This window comes from Thermothelomyces heterothallicus, assembly GCF_042370625.1.
Source record: "Thermothelomyces heterothallicus CBS 202.75 unplaced genomic scaffold P884_scaffold_32, whole genome shotgun sequence".
In the NCBI taxonomy this organism is placed as follows: Eukaryota; Fungi; Ascomycota; class Sordariomycetes; order Sordariales; family Chaetomiaceae; genus Thermothelomyces; species Thermothelomyces heterothallicus.
This window is the reverse complement of record NW_027192593.1, coordinates 38627-58419: the sequence shown is the minus strand read 5'-3', so window position 1 is coordinate 58419 and position 19793 is coordinate 38627. Positions and strand designations below refer to the sequence as shown.

Here is a 19793-nt window from a genome sequence, read left to right as displayed (position 1 = left end):
TATCACCCACCCTCTTTCCCGTGCCTGTCCCCCTCCACGAGCGCCAACCTCCTCTGCTGGGCTACCATCGAGTAGCAACATCCTACAAAGACGAAATGCTTGCGTGGAGAGCTCGTTGCGGGCAGTTACACTCTGGGCGATGTTAGATGAGCGCCTGCATGCCGTGAGTGGTTTAGTCTGAGGGAAGAGGATCATTAGTCCCGTCTTCTGATTAGTATGGTGCAATTGAGCTCGAGAACGCGACCGAACTTGTTCCTGTGGAGCCTCTGTAGTAGACTGGAGGACAAACACAGCCCGCTTGTGCGGTACACGAGGCGGAATGATCATCAGCGGCATGGGATAATCGCCTGCCATCTTCGGGTCTCGTAAAAGTTCTTCCGCAAGTCGGATAGGGCTAATGCGGCGTAGGAAGTGAACCCAAATTAAATTCGCTGTTTGTTCATACCCATCCAGACTCGCCGTGGGGAGCATATTTGACAGATTCAAGACAGTTGCAAAACAACAAGGATACAAAGCAAACATGATTAAACCTTTGGGAATCTTGGTAACGGAATGCTGAACCCACTGAGACTTCCTGAACACCAAGATTTTTACAATTAAACAGGGTAAATCACAAGGGACGGGGTGCCGTGTATTACATAAACCTTCTGCGTAGATTTTCTACCTAGGACCAATAGTGTCCTACTGGATGCTTGCAGAAAAGGTTGAGGTGAAGGTCAATGTCTCCCTGTTTCTTTGGTGCCCCAGAACTCTGGATCAACTACATCTAAATACATATGGGCAGAGTGAAACGTTATGGCAACTCAGCCAGAGGTGCTGTCAGTCACACGCTCTGGTGCCAGCATCGCTGGCCGTGCCTAACCTCAGAACGGAAAGCAGCCAGTGTGCTCGCAAACGTCGCCCTGTTCTGAGCCCATGTCGCCATATCCAACCCAGATTGGGTGATCATGATGACGCTGCCGATCGTGTTGAGGTTGTACAACTCCACTGCTAGCATCTCCTCGCCTTCAGCGCTACCTTGGCGTTCAGCTCCGTCGGACGCGTCCGGGCCAACCCAGAAAATGCGCGCCTGGCAGTTCTCACCCGACTCGACGGTGCTGCAGCTCGTGTTGTAATTGTTGAAGAAACTGTACAGGCCCGCTCCAAACACCACCACATTCTGGGAGCCAATAATGCGAAGTCCCCATGCCATTGCGCATGACGGGTTACCTTGTGAGCTCAAGGAATTCTCCGTCTCGCGTTCCCCGCAGTCAACTGTAAAATTAGGATCGCGAATGTCGTCGTTCAGCTGGGTGAAAGGGTACGATGCTGGTGGGTTGGGTTGGTAGTAAGGGGTTTCTGTTTGGATCTGCCCCATCCAGACATCCGAAGCGTTGAGCAGCTGGTACTGGTACAACGCGTGATGCTCAACAGAGCTTCCAACCAACCAGATACGGCTCCCCTGAACCAGCATTCCCCGTGCCACGAAGACGCTGATTTGGGTCTGGTTCCAATCATCAACGTCATGGTCTGCCACCCATATCCAGCTGTTTTCCATGTACAGATTTCGAGCGCTCGGGGAGATGTGCATACCCATATACCCAGCGATGCATGACGGGTTGACGTAGTCAAGCTTCTCGGGGGTCGTGGGACACTCAGCAACTTGAAGCTGAGATCCTCTGAAGCCACCGACACGGACATGGACATCCCACATCCCCGACGGGGGGCTTCCCGAACTACACATGCTCTCAGTTGCTGGCGTGTTGAGATTGTACTCGATCATGATGGCGCCTGCAGCTGGCCCCTGCGTCGACACGATGAGGTCGTTAATTTCGACAAACCCAATATCACCAGGCTTCCCAACCTGTACCACAGGGCGTGGGTTATTTGGATCCGAGAACTTCTCCCCCGTCCCCATGATGACGGTGGCGAGTCCTTCGCCCATGAGTCGAGTGTTGGGTGGGATGAATATGGTATCTGTGACCCTGTAATAACCGGCATCTAAGAAGGCGATGTATGATGAATTCGCGGCAGCCTGGATGACCTTGTTGATCATGTCCGTGTCGTCGGTGCGCCCATCGCCGAAGGCATTGTGATCTCGGGCTGATATAAAGTCGGAAGAAGAGTAGTCTTCGTACTGCGGTTTTGATCTCTCGTAGTACCGGTCTCCGATTTTAAGGGTCGAAGGTTGAGAAAAGTTAAACTCGTGTCCCTCAAGCAACATGGGCCCATGCGGAGCATACGTGTTGCCCTAGTGGTGAAGTTAATAGCATGTTCAAATCGAATCGACATATTGGAGTGCCTACTCTTGCGTAACCTCTGTCGTAGACTGTCCCGTTCGCATCTCCCAATAGAAGCGGCTTCCCATCAGCTTCTGCCAATACTGTCGGAACGTTTTTGTATTCGACATTCTGGATCAGCAGTGATCCAAGACCAGTCTTGTTTCCGGGAATGCGGCCAGATATCAAAGCTGTGCTGACATTGACAAACGAGCTGTCGAGTAGAGTGACTGAGCCAACATCGCTTGAAGACATGTTGATACCTATGCGGGAACCAACAACCTTAAGCGATTTGTACGTCCACCCCCAATTCCATATCTGTTCGATGGCCGTATCACAGCCATAGAATGTCAGATTTCGCATCGTGTACTGCTGGTTGCCAAACCGAGCGCCGTATTTGCCGCCGTGGAATATAAGGTCTGCCATCATGCCCCCGCTCCCTTCTTCCATGAAAACGCCGACGTGGGTGTCATCTTCTCTAGAGGAAAGCTTGAAGACGCAATTCTGGACCAGGGTCGCTTGGGAGGATGGCCAATGGATTCCGGTGATCGTCCCACGAACAGCCGTTGTGTCAAACACGAGGTTGCGAAGCTGTCTGAAGAAGACATTTGTTGCGAGAAAGTTGAGCCCTTGAACCAACCACGTTAGCAACGAAAGTTTGACCGCAGAAACTACCTACTTCCGTTGTCCATGTAACGGTCGGCATCCAGCATGGCGAGCACGTTGGTAGGAAAGTTTTGGGAAGCTTTGATGACTGGCATATTGGTAGGGTCGCCAATGATTTGGGTATAGTAGTAGCTGATAATTGGCGAACTGATCATGTAAGTTCCGGGAGGGAAGTAAACAATGGCCGGCGTCGTGGTTGAGCCAACACAGTCCGGACCGCCGCAACGATCGCCGTCGCTAATTGCGGCATTGATGGCTGCGGTATCGTCTGTAACTAGACAACCGTCAGCGGGAACAACTCGTGGTGCAGCACAGATCTTACCCCCATCTCCCTTAGCTCCCCACTGCTTAACATTTCTGAAGACGCTGTATCCGCTTGCTTCAGCGAACGGTGCGACACCCTGACGGTGAAGGTCCTCCATCCAGTAGGCCGCCCAGACGCCAGATACAACTCCCAATATGAGAGCAACGCAGAATTGCATCTTGGCAGTGAAAGCTGAATGCTGACTGGCCAAAGAAAACGCGGAGAATCAAATTTGCCAGACGCAAGGGTGACAAATAATCCTAATAAGGGCCAAGATGCCGCTGAAGATGAAACTGAATCAGTTCGTCGTTTTGCAGTCCAAACTGGCTTTGAAGTACCGGATACGATGTGATGATGCCGATGGCGACGAGGCTGTCGGTCGTTTAACACCTTGACTTAGTAATTAGTACTTTAATGAGTTTGTGAAGTAAGCTTTAGGCTAAGTAGGTGCAGAAACAAAGTCAACTGATTCCACTTAAAAGGAGCAGCGCGGGAAACAGATGCGGGAAGGAACGCGCCTTCCTCCGTTTCAACACGATTGACCTTATGGGACAATTAATCGTCACGCTTTGTGGCAGCCCCTAATTATACCCCCCACCTTCTTCTCTTTTTTTTCTTTTTTTAATCCCAAGAAAAAGGAAGATGGAACAATAGAAAAGTTTTAATACTACATTCCCTAACGAGGCTAGGAAACTAAAGAAGTGCCTGCTCTGGCCCTCCCGGTGATGATGATATAGAGTGATATAGAGGAACTCTTAGCAGAAAGATGCACCAATTCGTGCCTTGATGCCAGCTTGAGCTGCCAAGTGTCCGTGACTGAAACACCGCCGCCAGATTAAGTGTCCAAAATAAGTCTATTTCCCCTTTGCCGTCATATCTTCGGCAACGGGAGCTCGAGATCAAGAGTTAGTTGGGGTGGCTCGAAGAGTGCTTTCAAGGGTTTGGCCTCTGTCTTTCCCGGCGCCGAAACGACCGCCGGCTCCGGTTAACCCAAGAACACCAGCAATAGCTCTCACTTTTGCGAAATTTCGTCAATCCAGAACAAAAGAAGTCGTCGGTATTTTGGCCCACCGCCCAATAGCAATGCTTCGCGCAATACAGGGAGCAAGATACAACAGCCACGCGCAACACTCCACTCCCATAATTATGGGTGCCACCGCAGACACTAATACTACAAGGAAAGCACGAGGGGAATGAAAAGATGGCAGCCACTTGAGAGTGCGGCAGTCGGGACCGAGACGGGCGAAAATAGTAACCGCCGTGTATCTGCGACAGGCAAGCGGACGGATTCTTGTGTTTCTGCCGTCGCTAACGCTGCCGGAGGAGCGGCGTTCTCTATGAATTTGGGAATAATTAATTAACATCGGAGGTTATCGAACTCCTCCCAGATGGTGGTGCGACAGGCAAACTTGGGCACAAGACGGAGAAGGTCCTTACTCGTTTCGCATCGCGTTAGGAACCAGAAGCTTCAAGATGTCCTAGTTACGCATTTTTTCAACAAAGCCTGTCTTGATATTCCCATTCGTTATACTACGAGGGGCTAAACCGCATGAAAGAGGGGGTTCTGGACGGGTAAACGTTTGGTTCAAAAAACGCAACTGAAATGGTACCTGCGGAAAGCAAGATTGTACAGGAGTTAATTATACAGCGTAACAAATGACGATGTAAGCGGAAATAGGCGCCGTGCCTCTTCGCGATTTTGTACCATAATGAAAGACTCATACCCGATTCTGTGACTGTCAAGTAAGTGTTCCAAACAGTCTACTAATCGTACCGTACGCCATGTCAGCAATCAGTCCACGGCAGTAATGACGGTCAGGCCACTTACTCCCCAGCAACTTTCCCCTCTTAGAGAACTCCTTAGCGTGGTGCTCTTTGATCTTGGCCCTCCTAGCCTCCTCCTTGGCTTCAAGCTCAAGCATGCGTACGTGCTCGCGGGCCTCGCGAACGCTTTCGTGGGCGGCCATCAAAGCGCGGTCGGCCTCCATCTCAGCAGTTTCGGCGGCCATGAGGCGTTCCCGGGCTTATACGATGCTGGGGTCCATCTCATCCCGATTTCCATTGCCAAAGGAGCGGTGTAGCGAGCCGCCGCCACCCTGACCGCCGCTGGTGTGATCGGGAGACGACGTTGTGTTGCTGCTCCGTGTGCTTTGGGTAGCATTAATTGGCTCCTGAGGAGGAGAGCGGTGCTTACTTCCGAAGAGGCCGTGCCTTCTTGGTGGTTGCTCATAGAGTGGTTGGCGCTCCTCGTAAGCTGGGTGGCGTTGAGAGGCCGGCTCGTCGGCGTGACGCGAGAAAAGGCCCATGACGTGTATGTTGTGAGGGATATTAATCGTCCGTTTTCGGTGGAAGGGATGAAGAGCGAAGGATGACAGTTGGGAATATGCTTACCGCGCAACCCGAAGACCAAACCCCCTTTTAATGCCTTGCTCATTACCCACCATCACCTATGTGACCTTAAAGACCTGAATCTTGTTATGTTGCTGTGATGGCGATCAACGGCATGAGGTCAAAGTAAAAGGCATCATGGCTTGCGCCTCCAGGCGTGGTGATGGCTGTTTGTCCAATGACGAGGGACCCATGACGGAAGACCAGGAGGAGCTTGGTGACAGGAGGGCATCGCTCGGCGACCTTTGAGCTGCTTCAAGCTAATCGCAACGTCTGGCAAAGCAGGCAGCAATATCTTTGCTTTTCAGATCGGCAGCAACGTCATGCTGGCTGCCGGCGAACGATTCCTCTTCGACGACGCAGCTATGAGCTTGGGCAACTTTTTTTTTCCGGCGATATCCAGGTATGCACTGTGCATAGGTACGTGCATACGTACATGATTTACATAGGCAACTACCTTACTCGAGAACACATACTCCAATTTCTCAGGGAGCTGTCAGGTGTGCTGCAGGTCTTATCAGGGCACTTGCAATAATAGTGCCTGCCTCAAGCGGATGACGCAGATGGAAGAGCCAGTGGGGCACGGCACGCATTCGTCCAATCACGTGGTTTGCGCAGCGCGTTGTTTCTCAATTGAGCAGGCGCGCAAGAGAGGCTTCATTCGGTGCAGCCTTCCAGCTGTCGCAACCAAACCCAACCCGCCTTCCCAATTTCTTCCGGTAGCATTTGATTCGCTCGCCGCGCGAGTCGTGTTACCATGGACTCTCCCGCAAGAGCCAACGAACCCATGGCTCTCGACGATATGCCGCGCTCTCGGTCGCGAACCCCTCGCTCACAGCTTTCTCGATCACCCTCGCCTTCCATGGAGCGCCGCCGCTCCTACGACCGAGATGGCAACTTCCGTTCCCCCGCACGCAACGGCAGACACCGGAGCTGGAGCCGCGGCCGAAGCTTGAGCCGCACGCCCAGTCGCAGTCGAACGCCGAGTCGGAGCCGCACCCGTTCTCGCAGCTACTCGCGCGGTCGGAGTTACAGTCGGGACTTGAGCCGCTCGCGCAGCAGGACTCGTAGCGACAGTCCCCCGCCGAAATCGACCAAGGCGAGCCTTTCGTGGGAAGATGGAGTATTGAACAACGAAATGCTAACCGACCACACCTAGATTGTTGTCGAGCGCCTGACCAAGAATGTCAATGAGGACCACCTTTACGAAATATTTGGCGAGTATGGCGAAATTGATGATCTGGATCTCCCAGTCAACAGGCAATGTGAGTTGGACCTGACGCCAGTCGCACGTCGAGGGCCAAATTGATGCTGACGTCGATGCAGCCGGCTTGAATCGCGGCACGGCCTACATTCTCTACTTCAACGAGGCGGACGCTCAAGCTGCCATTACGCACATGCACGAAGCCCAACTTGACGGCAGCACCATTCATGTGTCGATCGTTCTTCCGCGCCGCAAAGTCTCGCCTCCTCCACCAGCAGCCCGTCGCGGGCCTCGTGGTCCCCCGGCTAACGTGAGGTCCGTCCTCGGATCATCTGGCGGCGGTGGCGCTCCGGGAGGCCGCGGGTGGAGATCACCAGCCGCCGGTGGCTCGGGACGGTATGGTCATCGTTCCGATGTCTACCGCCCCAGGTCTGTGTCCCGTTCCCGGTCGCCTGCACCCAGTGGTACCCGCAGATACCGCTCGCGCTCGGCATCCTATTCCTCGAGATCCCGCTCGCGAACCCCGCAGGGCCGCGGCGGCCGTAGTCACCGAGGCGGCCGCGGTTACGGCAGGCGCAGGAGTCCCAGCCGCGACAGCTATGACACTTATAATCGCCGCAGTAGAAGCCGCAGCCGCAGCAGGGACTGGAGATAAATGGTACATCATACATTTTGAACGGACGTGTGGATCTTCGGAAACGGTCGGCGTTTGGGGCAGGGGTCACGAAAAAGAATGGAGATGGGCTCTTCCTGGCTGGTGTGTTTTAACATCGGCGTTGCTGGGCTAATGGCTTCTAGATGACAAGAACCCCCCGTCACGATGCCGGGGGGCTGTCGTCAGACAAAATCGAACTTCGAACGTTCTGAAATTGGATGATTCCTGTGTTGAGTCGCAAGCATCTCTTCGCGCTCGGGGCTCGCTTGATGACGGAAGATGAAGTCCCCGAAACTTCTATTGAGTTTTTCGATCTGCAGGATGCGTCAAGCAGGGCTATGTGTAGATGAGTTAGGCATGTCCTTCGTGCTCTACACCACAGTCCTTGTGATCCCGCCCAGGACCACTCCGTCCAGCTTTTCTGGTCCTTCCGCCCACACGAAGGATCAACATTGGCAGTCAGCCCTACGTTGATGAAGCCACATGTTGCACAGGACAAGGATCGATGTCACTAGCGCTCACGTGTGCGCGGAATGACTCTGTGCCACTTGGTCATGCCCACGGAAGCTAGTTTGGGAATCTTTTATGGGGGTATGTACGAATGATACCCACGGCAATGGCCATTTTGAACGGTTATCTCCGGAATTGTTGCTTCGATGTCACCTTTCTGCATCTTTGCTGACCAGTAGAATCCGGCAAGCCCATTGTGCAGAAATACAACGTCCACCAGATTGACCTAAACCGGCCTTAGGACACGGAACATTTGCGGCATGAGACACCAAATTGGTCAAGGGCATACGAATGGACATTGCAGCGGTATGAGCTGCCAGACGCTTCGGGCCAAACGCCTGCATGCTTGTCCTCGAGACCTTTACAAGGTGAGGATTTCCAGCCCTACAGGGGCTCAGTGGCACCACCGAGAGGGAAACTATTCCCAAGCCGGATTCGGCTCTCTCAGGTCGAGTAATTGGCACATGCGGCAGGCTCTGCGGGGAGCTGCAGGAAAGATACAACACATCGCTCTTTCGCTCTTGGACCGGCCCACTGAGACCCCAACAGCAACGCTCTGGTGGCTCGCTCGAGATTGATATTCACTGATGAGATAAGAGTCATTGCCGTCTGGGTTCCGTGGTCTAGCGGCCTTGACTGATAGTGAATCGGTGAAGCCGCCGCCAAACCAACAAGAATTCCAGGCGCCCGGGGTCGTCTGCCCTACCACTCAGGATTTTTGCATCAAATCCCGCGCGGAACCGCTCGTCCATCACCGCCTCATCACGTTCTCTCCCTTGTCCGCTTACTTGCAGATGCGTATTGTACATACCATCCTATTAGTTTGGATTCGCGACGGTCTTATTGGGACCGCACACAACGGCTTGACAGCACAAAGCATACCCTGTCCCGCTGCGTACCATATATTATTAATTATCCCGTTCCTTTGGCCAACCTCACCGAGCTGGCTTCGTCGCTTTTATTCCCTTGATTCCAATGATCCCGAGAGGGTCCAGTGCCCTTCAGCTGCAAAAGTACATACACCTCCCATGTCATTTTAGATGGAACACATTGGCGGCCCCCTCCCTACTTCCCACGCCTCACTCGCCGCAACCAAAGGTCCCGTGGCCGACCCTTTTCCGTCCTCCAATCACTGCGCCGTTCGGAGTCCCGAGAGGCCCCCGTGCTGCCACCGCCCCCTGTCGGGTTCAAAAGCTCCCAGAAGCGTCCGTGGGGGCACACTCGGATCCTTCACTGTGTCTCTGTGGTTGCTACAAGTTCCCAAGCGCGACGGCGGTAGTGGATAGTCATGAATAGCTGGATTCCAGCTAAAGTTACACAGTCCTTGTGTTACAAGCCGCGTCTGCCCGTGTGACTGACTTCTCGGGTCGTCCCTATGCCATGCGTCCCCGAGTCAAGATGGGGAAGCATTTAAACCCACGGGGACCCCGCCGTAGCTAGACATTATCTTGTGATTACAGGCGTTCCTCAGACAAGGTCTCCAGCCGTAGACTTTGGCAACGCGTGTCGATAACCCGCGGACACTCGGAACATCAAACAATGCTCCCGAAGCTGGAGGTGTACTTTCTCGAATCGAATACCCTCGTTCCAGTTTTCCAGAGAGGACAGGATGTTAGCCTCTCTGACCTCACCGACGACTATGACGATACGTTTGACGCTGCTGATGACGAACTCGACCCTCGCTTACACTCTCTTCGCTTCCCCGGAACGCCGTGGGCTCTGCCTACCCCCGTCAAACCGCCCACGCCGCCCCCGAACCCCCAACCCGGCCCGATCCAACCGCCTCCGGACGCCCCTACTCCGCCTGACACGCCTTGAATTGCGTCAACACGGATTGCGTTAAAAACACCAGGTGCGAGATGTCGGGGTGTCGCACGCTGGCTGAGCTATTATTGTTGCCTGGAATCGCTTGGAGGGACAAAAGGATGTTGGACTTGCTGTGGCAGCTACAGCTGATCTCCCGGCTCGAAGCAATGGATTGGTTTTCTGTGGATTTTGCCGGATTTCTGTTCATCATGTTTTTTTCTGGGATTGTTATGTGTGGTAAGGAGAAGGTGGTTCCTCGAAAGCATCCCCCCTTTGCCACTTACACGGAAGACCTACACGCGTTTCTGCTAGTGTGAGGGTGATGGAAGATGGTTGGTCTGGTAAAATCAAGATAGTTCAATAGTTCGATGTCTCGCAGTATCATGGGTTCCTGTAAGCGGGCCCTGCATCCAAGTAGAGGAAGAGGGTGGCGTACATGCCGCCCAGAGAGGGCTCTACCCTATAAAGCCAGGACCTATAAAGACTTATCTAATCTAACCATATATAATAGAGGCGTCCCTCGACACGTATTATATCAAGTTCCCTACATAGAAAGAAAAATATAGTGATAATATTATAGGCTATAAACAGCTCCTAAGTTATACCTAAATATACTTATACTCCTTACCTATAGCTAGGTTTAGAATTATTATTATCATTCTTCCTATACTACTATACTAAAGCATACTAGACGCTCTCTAGTTATATACAAAGGAAATTATATTATATAAGGTATATAAAAACCTCTATCCTCCCTTTTCTATATAATCTAGAAACCTAATATACTATAAAGAAAAGGAGAAGTAACTAGAATAGCCCTATAGAGGCTTAGTAAGGCTAAGCTAAAGCCTCTCTAGCCCTAGCCTCTAGGTCTAGCTATAATATACTAGCCTTATAGCAACTACAGATAAGCGTATAATGTTTTATTTAACTACCTTAAGGGAAGAAAGAGGAGAAAGTAAGTATAGGTGCCAAAAGGGGTTCCATTTCCTAATATAGGGGGTACGTATATACTCCGGTTAGGGTTTAGTTAGGCATCGGGTTAGAGCCTAACCGGGTCCTAAGTATATACCTTACGAATGCCCTACGAACGTATATAGGTCCGGTCCGAAACCGGGTATAGCCCGTTATCGATTAGCCTAGGTAGAGCCTAGGCCTATTATATACCCCCCCTCTTTTTCTAGTTAGATGCTTAGGTAGGTCTACCTAGTGTTATTATAATAATAGGTCCTATATATACCGGTAATCTATATATATAGTCTAGCTTTATTTAGGTCTTATATAGGTCCTAGTCTTTATTTTGATATTATATAGGTCCTAGCCTTTATTCGAGTTCGAAGTAGGGCCTAGTCTTTATTTAGGCCCTATATGTACTCCCCTAGCCCTACTCTCTAAATATGTATAAATTCCTCCTCTCTTTCCCTCTAACTCCCTCTTCCTCTCTTTTATAACCTATACGCTCCCCCCTGCTTCTGCCTACCTATACTCTATTTTGCTACCTACTCCTATATTATACCCCTAAAAATTTTTTTTTTTCTTATTTAGAATGTCTACTGCTGTCGGCTCGCTTGGTGGTAGTAGTAGTAGCTACTGTCCTAGTGGCGATAAGAATAAAGATCGTAATGTAAGTTTTCCCTTTTGTTTTCCTAACTATAGTTATAATATATATATCCTAAGTCCCTACTAACCGTCTAAATTTTAGTATAAGAACTAGAATATTTCCCTTAGTAGGTTTGCTATTAAGGGTAACTCCTCTAATAAGGAGTTTAAACTCCTATCTAAGAAGATATAATATTATCTTAATTATATTTACTATATTCTAAGTAGTAATAATATTATATATGTCTCTAGTTATAGTATATCCTATATAATATATTGTTCTACCTATAATCCTTATATTTAGGACCTATAATTATAAGCAAATAATCTACATTTATATATAGGTATCTATAAGATTATATACTATTATAATAAGGGTATAACCCTAGAGACCCTTCCCTAGCTAAAGACTATAACCTATAGTATATATAAGGTTATTATTATTATTATTATTAATCCTATACCACTATGCTAATAAATATGCCAGAGCCTCTCTAGTTATATACAAAGGAAACCGTACCTAATAGGCCAGATAAAAACCTCTATCCCTCCTTTAACGCCTAATCTAGGATACTAATACACTACAAAGAAAAGGAGAAGTAGCTAGAATAGCCCTATAGAGGCCTTGCCTCCTAGTCTAGCCTCCTTACAAGGCGGTATTCCAGAAGCCTCCCTAGGTCTATTAGCCACTATAGAACCCTCCTTACCAAATGATGGTTCCAGGCCCCTATACCCTATAGAACGAGGTCTAGGTCCCTTTGCGACCGTATTTCCCAGGATTCCTACGTTCGGCTTCTTAGTAGGTTCGGGCACTAGATAACCAGGTGCTCTACAGTCTCTCTCCCTTAGCTACAGGCATAGTAGGGGGTACTAACCCCTAGGACTTAAACCCTAAAAAGGAAGTCGCGGAGGCCAATGGCCCCTATACAGGCCTATACTAGTAGGGAGCTCTAGGCCTTCGTTAGGCCCTAGTGCCTTTGCAGGCCCTCCCCTGTGAAAACCAGACGTAGGGGGTCCTTGTCAGATATATGCTATATCCTCCTACCGGCTTGGTTAGCCCTCTAACGGTTGCTCTAGCTAGCTGCTATAGCTAGTTCTATAGCCTGTAGCCTTCTTCGTAGGGTCTATAGGGGGGGTTAACCCCCTCTATAGCCCTCCTAAACCTACTACCAGACTATTGACCTTGCTACCTCTAGGGCTATAGGCTTCGGCTCCTGGCCTGTTACCCTGGCCCTTCTCTTCCGGAACCTCTGGCTAAGCCTATTATAGGCTTATTAGATAAGAGCCCTTACGGGGACTCGGGAGGCCCCCGGACCTGCCCTGGTCCATAAGAGCGGCCGGTCGAGTTTAGCTTCGAAGTTAGCTAGCCTCTTGTTAAGATAGAGGTCGAGGGGTAGTACCTAGGCTTCTATCTTGAGGTACCAGATAGGGGTAGCCTTATAGGCCCTAGTAACTACTCGAAGGGCCCTATATTAGGCCTTTGATAGTTCCCTAGTAGGGCCTTCTAGCTTGCCCCCTAGCTTGGTAGGCTTGTAGAAGTTCGAGGCCCTATAAGCTAGGGCGCTATAGATGTACTTAGTATAGACCTTATGGGCCTATAGTAGGCTAGGGCCCTAGGTCTTTGTAGTAAGCCTAGTTAGGGCAAACTCCTAGGTTTCTAGCTTTTTGGCTACCTTTACGTAGTAGGGGCCCTACTATAGCCTCTAGTCTAGCCAGACCTGTCACGGAAATATGCATGCAGATGCCGCCTAGGCCACCAGCACAGACAGACCAATCAAGCCGAAGGAACGGAAGGGCCAATCACAACATGAGAAGCGCTATAATCACTACGCTCACCAGTGATCAGGGTGAACACCACTATACGATCACTAACGATCACCGTAATCAGGAGTAATCACCAGGGTTATATATATATATAGATAGTCACTCGTTACGGTAGACTCTAGAGTTCACCAGTGATAGTAACCGCCCTCACAATTACAGTACTTCTAGTAGCATCGCACTATTGTGAGAGACAACTCTGTTGTTATGAACCCTTTGGCTTCACCGAATCCCTTAGACGACTTGTACACTTGTCCTACATCACTTACCTTCGTCTGAACCCTTTTAGAAAAAGTCTGAGTTAGGTTCGTCACACGTTGCTATCACTCCCTTTGTTCTGTCATGGTTCAGAACGGAGGTGACTTCGACCTTAATATCAATATGGCTACTAACGTTACGGCCGAACAGCTGCTTGCCTAGCTTGGTCAACTCTAGTAGCGAATCTAGGAGTTAGACCAGAGAGATAAGGCTGCTTAAGCTCGAATCAAGGAACTCGAGAATGGTGAAAAGCACTTGTAGAAACTGGTTAACGAGGCCTATGCTAAAATCAAGGCGCTCGAGACTGCCAAAGCAAGCTATATCAAGATCGAACTACCTAGCAAATACGGAGGAACTAAGGAGGATCTTGTAGGGTTTTTGATAAACCTCCGATCCTACTTCCGGCTTAATGACGACAAGTTTCCGGACGACAAAGCCAAAGTCCTCTATGTAGCTACGAGATTAGAGGGCAAGGCACTTAGATGGTTTAAACCTACGTGGAACAACTACCTTACTAAGGAAGACGAGGACGACCGAGACGCCTTTATATAGGCAGTCTTCTAATCCTACGACCGTTTCGAAGAAGAGCTTTGGAAGGTCTTTAGCGACAAAGACGAGAAGATTTACGCGTAAGAAAGGCTTGCCAATCTCCGACAGACCAAGTTAGTAGCCTCCTACGCTATATAGTTTAGATAGGACATGCTCAAGTCTCAGCTTAACGACAAGGCATTGATATAACTGTTTTACAACGGCTTGAAGGAAAAGGTCAAAGACAAGCTATACAAGTATAACCAGCCTAAAACGCTAGACGAATACATCGTATAGGCTATCAGAATCGACGATCGGCTCTATATACGAGAACAGCAGAAACGAGGTCGAATAAACAGAACCACGGTCAAGGCTAACGACAAGAAAAAGCGAACGTACGTTAGTACCTCGTATGGGACGCATCCCGGAGCTATAGATATAGACGTAGCATAGAAGTAGGACAAGAAGAAGACGGCCAAAGATAAGTCTAACGCTACCTGCTATAATTACGGAAAGAAAGGACACTACAAGCGGGAATGTCGAAGCCCGAAGAAAGATTAGAAACTAGTCCTAGGAAAGGAAACTACGGTCATCGACGAAACCAAGGACGTCGTCGAAGTAGTAGCCACAAGCTACGAAGACAGGGACAGCGACACGGACAGTCTTGAACATGATAATAACGGCAGAAACGAATAGACGCCGTACTCCGAACTGGTCACTATAGACCCCAAGACAGGCATTGCCGAATGGGATACGGCAGGGGAGTATACGCCACCGATTTCGATTCTCCTAGCCTTGAGGCAGTGGGGTTTTATAGTTATGTAGAGATAGGATGGATTGTAGACGACCAATACCTAAGGAGTCGACCGACCTAGACCGAATATCTTGTTCCTTTAGGAACGGATTGAATAGTACCATAATGAAGTTTTTCGGCTCAATACGGAGTTACGCAAACGAGATAGACGCCTGACTTGACTTGCCTAGTAGAGCAACGAGATAAGGGATGAAATGAGGGAACTCTAATGTATCATGGAAACCATTAAAGGGGAATAGCCCGTGACGTACGATAGACCCGATAGTTATACTACGCACTTTGACGATCAGTAACTTAGCTACGACGTACGGAACCTAGAGTACCAGTTTATACGTGTAAACCACGGAAAAGACAAATATATATAGGAAAGCTACTAGAAGAAACATTCCTACCTTAGCATTAAGGCACCTATGGTCTATATATAGTAGGAAGGATTTGGAAAAGAATTCCAATATCTCCTAGGCGACGCCACGTAACTATACCCTTGACATGAGGCACACGTACAAGTGCCCTGGTTCTAGTATATAGCACACGAATGCCGATACCACTTCCGCGACAAATTCGAAAACAATCACTGGCCGACCCGACAGGAAAACGGGGACGGAAGTTTACGCCCTATAGAATAGGTCTACGACACGGGAAATAGAGCGGCCGAATTACTCTAGAAGATCGAAACCCGGAGTCTAGAAGGCATCATGGTAGTTCCGAGACGAGCCTGGCCTAGGCACTACAGAACGGGACGAAACACATGGGACTCATGCTGGAGTAACGATTATCTCTATTACGCGGACGAAAAGAAATCGCAAATTCGGGAGCTTCAGATGAAGCTATAGACTATACGACGAAAAGCAGAACGGACCTAATAGTAGGAAGCTATAAGCACTCAATGGCTTACGGAAATGAGAACGATTGACGAAGCCGCTATTAGCCGAACAATCGAAGAGGTTAGCACCGACCTAGGAAACGGGTTAGGGCCCTTCGAGGGGCCTAAAAACTATTAACGCCTATATAGCGGCGAGTAGTAGCGTAGTATAGGAGGAACTGGCGTAAGAGACCACTATATCGAGACCTCCCGGCAGAAATATAGGAAATCGCTATAATCTTTGGACGACGACGGCAAGACAAGCGACTATAGATAACGACATAATGGAAGTAGCACGAAATGCTTACACTAGTAGATAGTGGAGCAGAGATGAACCTGATTTCGCCGACACTTATAAATTAGCTACGAATACCCTAGAGAATGAAACGGAAGCATAGTATAGTCAAAGGGCTATTCCTGATATAATAGGTATATAGGGAGACCGAACCGATCGATATTACTATGGTAGGGAAGACTATAGCAGTCGTATTTAGCATTATAGATATAGGCAATGACAAAGACATAATACTAGGACTACTATAGTATAAAGACTACAACCCGGACATCAGCTAGAAGAATGGTAGCCACCTACGACCCTAAACAGAGTCGTATTCGACCAGCGAGATGGAGAGCGCGCAAGGATCGCGAATGGACGATGCTCAAGGGAAGGCATATCCTAAGGATCTACCGTAAGAGACGGGCAATGGTAGACAGACTACTATAGACTCTGGAAGAAGCAGCATAATGACACCGACGTTACGACAGGAGGAACGAGCTAAACCGTCGATAGCTGTTCTCTCCGTTGACGAATGCGGAGCACTGCAATTAGAGCAATAGGTTGAGACAGGAGAAATCGCCAGCATCGCCATAGACGGAACCAAGTTTACATACTATCAGAAAACAGAGAAACGAGACAAGACTGGGGAAGTACCGAAGGAGTACGAAGGACACCTAGCATTCGAACTAAAGCATCTGGAAGGATTACTAGAACACGGCCTATAGGATCACAAGATCAAGCTTAAGGAAGGAGTACGACTGAAGTTCTTTAAGATCTACTATATAAGCCAGACATAGAACGAAGAACTTAAGCGATATCTAGAGGAGAACCTTCGAAGAGGACATATCCGCCCGTCGACATCGCTAGCAGGCTACCTAATCCTGTTTGTGCCTAAGAAAGATGGAAAGCTACGGTTATACGTCGACTATCGGTAACTTAACGAACAGACCGTAAAGAATCGATACCTATTACCGCTGATCTTACGGCTCCGAGATCAGTTAGCAGGAGCCCAATATTTTACGTATCTTGACTTGCCATCGGCCTACAACTATATACGGATCAAAGAAGGCGACAAGTGGAAAACGGCCTTTAGGATACCCTATGGCCACTACGAGTACCTTGTCATGCCATTCGGACTTACGAACGTACTGGTAACGTTTTAAGCCCTAATTGATCAAGCTATCCGACCCTTTCTCGACAAATTTACGGTATGTTATCTCGACGACATACTTATCTTCTCTAAGACAATAGATGAACACCAGAAGTACGTAAAAGTAGTGCTAGACGCATTACACGCGTATAAGCTATCAGCCAACAAGGAAAAGAGCAAATTCCATATTAGGAAGACGGTGTTTTTAGGATACGAGATATCCCTAGGACAAATCCGGATAGAACCCTTAAAGGTTGAAGCCATCAAAGATTGGCCACGACCGACGTCAGTCACGGAAGTACGAAGTTTCATCGGGTTTACAAACTTCTACCGGATGTTCATCAGGAACTTTAGAGTAATCACACGACCATTGCACGAGCTTACCAAGAAGAACGCTAAGTTCCAATAGGAAGAGCGACATAAGTAAGCATTTACGCAGATTCGCGACGCCATCACCAAGGATCTAGTACTAGTACTACCAGACCCCAAGAAGCCATTCGAGGTAGAAACAGACGCTTCAGACTACGCCATCGGAGGACAGTTAGGACAACGAGACGAGCAAGGGAAGCTATATCCTATAGCCTTCTTTTCAAAGAAGCTCGACGGACCACGTCTTAACTATCTAATCTATAACAAGGAACTACTTGCAATTGTCGAAGCTTTTAAGGAATGGCGACTATATCTTAGTAGTACGATCGAACTAGTACAAGTATATACGGATCATAAGAATCTGTAGTACTTTATGATGACGAAGGAGCTTAACGGACGACAAATACGATAGGCAGAATTCCTCGCGGAATTCAACTTCGAGATCCGCTACAAGAAAGGCAAAGAAAACGTACGAGCGGACGCTTTAAGCCGACGAACGGATCACACGGAAGGACGAACGGAAACAACGCCACCGTTGTTCAAGGAACGAATAGACGGAATGCTACATTACGAAACGTAGACACCCGTGGAAGATGATCTACTCGACTCGTTCTAAGAATGTTATACAATCTTTCAAGAAGAAAGGATCAACAAGGTATAATATTAAGCAGCACCTAGACTAGTGGTACCTAGCGAAGTAGAGGAAAAAGATAAGAAACTCTGGTACCGAGGCAAAGCGTACATCTACGACTAAGACTAACAGCTATAAATGATTCGGGAACTCTACAAGTCGAAACTCGGAGGACACAAAGGAGTTACGAAGACTATTATACAAGTCAAGAAACACTACGACTTTCCATAATTAACGGCACGAGTCAAGGAAGTCGTACGAAGCTACGACATCTGCAATCGAAGCAAGACGGCACGACATAAGCCGTATAGGCTACTTCAGCCACTGCCAATAGCTGACAAACCATAGAGTTTAATTACGATGGACTTTATCACGAAACTACTAGAATCCAAGGATACGGCCATAGGAGTAATCTACGATAGTATTCTTACTATAGTAGATCGCCTGACTAAATAGGCATACTTCTTTCCCTATAAGGAGTCCTAGACAGCTAAACAGCTAGCAGATATGATCTATCGGCAAGTTGCATCAGTATACGCTTAGCCGCAAGAATAGATTACCGATAGAGACACCAAGTTCGTATCGAAGTTTTGGTAAGCGTTAATGTAACGATTAAGCGTTAATAGCAAACTGTTAACGGCATATCACCCGTAGACTGACGGACAAACGGAACGACTAAACCAAGTTATCAAGCAATACCTCCGTTCCTACGTCAACTACCAGCAGGATGACTAGGTCATACTATTGCCAACAGTATAACTCGCTTACAATATAATACCGACAGAAACGACCAAAGTTATACCGTTCTTTACAAACTATAGATACGAAGCAGACCTTAGGCAGGGACCAGAGGTTACAGTGCTAAGAGCGGCAGTCAAAGCAGAACAGATGCACGCACTACACGAGAAGCTTAAAAAGGAGCTCAAGTTTGTCAGAACCAGAATGAAGAACTACTATGACAAACACAGGCTCGAGGGACCTCGCCTAGAGAGGGGAGACAAAGTCTATCTAATCGCACGAAACCTACAAACCAAGTAACCAAGTACGAAGCTAGACTTTAAGAAGGTTAGACCCTTCGTTATCAAAGAACGAATCTCGATATCCAACTATCGACTATCGTTACCGTCATCTATACGACTACAGACAGACGTTTTTTATATTTCACTTCTCGAACCAGCGCCAAAGAACGCCAAAATCGCCACGAACATCGAAGCAGAGGACGAAAAGGAAGAATGGGATGTCAAAGAAATCCTAGATTCACGTATTATCAATGGGGAACTATAGTATCTGGTCAAATGGCTTGATTTTAGACTAGAAGACAACTTATAGGAACTAGTCAAGAACTTGAATTGCCCTAAGAAACTCGAACAGTTCTATCGGCAGAACCCGGATCGGCCAAAGGCAAACCTAGGACAAAATCGAAGACGGCGCCCTAGTTAATAACGTCGACGCCACCGTTAAGCTACACGTCTAGAACGGCCTCTGATTCCTGTTGTTCTACTGCCTCCAATTCGTCTAGATTCGACAAACCCCGCGTAACCATGTCTGCCCCCTTCTCTACCAAAAACTCTTGCTACTCACGAACCCGAGTCAAACGGGCCAATGCCTTAGAAGCTTTACGTTGGTATTCTCGTAGCAAGGCTTCGGCCTCTTTTTCTTCAGCCTTCAAACGACGTTGCTCACGTATAATACG

The 19793-nt window shown here is 48.6% G+C and overlaps 4 protein-coding genes across 4 annotated transcripts; 2 read left to right on the top strand and 2 right to left on the bottom strand.

The window, feature by feature from the left end:
• Positions 1 to 803: 803 nt before the first annotated feature.
• On the bottom strand, positions 804 to 3406 carry P884DRAFT_316966 (glycoside hydrolase family 55 protein; the record flags this gene model as incomplete). Its single annotated transcript, XM_069445298.1, has 5 exons — positions 804 to 857; positions 956 to 2230; positions 2286 to 2887; positions 2938 to 3180; positions 3247 to 3406. 5 exons carry the CDS (start codon positions 3404 to 3406, stop codon positions 804 to 806), a joined length of 2334 nt encoding a protein of 777 aa, XP_069294083.1.
• Positions 3407 to 4810: 1404 nt separating this feature from the next.
• P884DRAFT_332420 (uncharacterized protein) lies at positions 4811 to 5377 on the bottom strand. Its single transcript, XM_069445790.1, has 2 exons — positions 5057 to 5377; positions 4811 to 4992 (listed from the first exon to the last, which is right to left on the bottom strand). Exons 1-2 carry the CDS (start codon positions 5235 to 5237, stop codon positions 4865 to 4867), a joined length of 309 nt encoding a protein of 102 aa, XP_069294082.1. The 5' UTR covers positions 5238 to 5377; the 3' UTR covers positions 4811 to 4864.
• Positions 5378 to 5754: 377 nt separating this feature from the next.
• P884DRAFT_302984 (uncharacterized protein) lies at positions 5755 to 7475 on the top strand (the record flags this gene model as incomplete). Its single annotated transcript, XM_069444988.1, has 4 exons — positions 5755 to 5833; positions 5902 to 5936; positions 6776 to 6881; positions 6943 to 7475. 4 exons carry the CDS (start codon positions 5755 to 5757, stop codon positions 7473 to 7475), a joined length of 753 nt encoding a protein of 250 aa, XP_069294081.1.
• Positions 7476 to 9562: 2087 nt separating this feature from the next.
• Positions 9563 to 9851, top strand: P884DRAFT_264312 (uncharacterized protein). Its single transcript, XM_069441836.1, has one exon. It carries the CDS (start codon positions 9595 to 9597, stop codon positions 9826 to 9828), a length of 234 nt encoding a protein of 77 aa, XP_069294080.1. The 5' UTR covers positions 9563 to 9594; the 3' UTR covers positions 9829 to 9851.
• The last annotated feature ends 9942 nt before the right edge of the window (positions 9852 to 19793 follow it).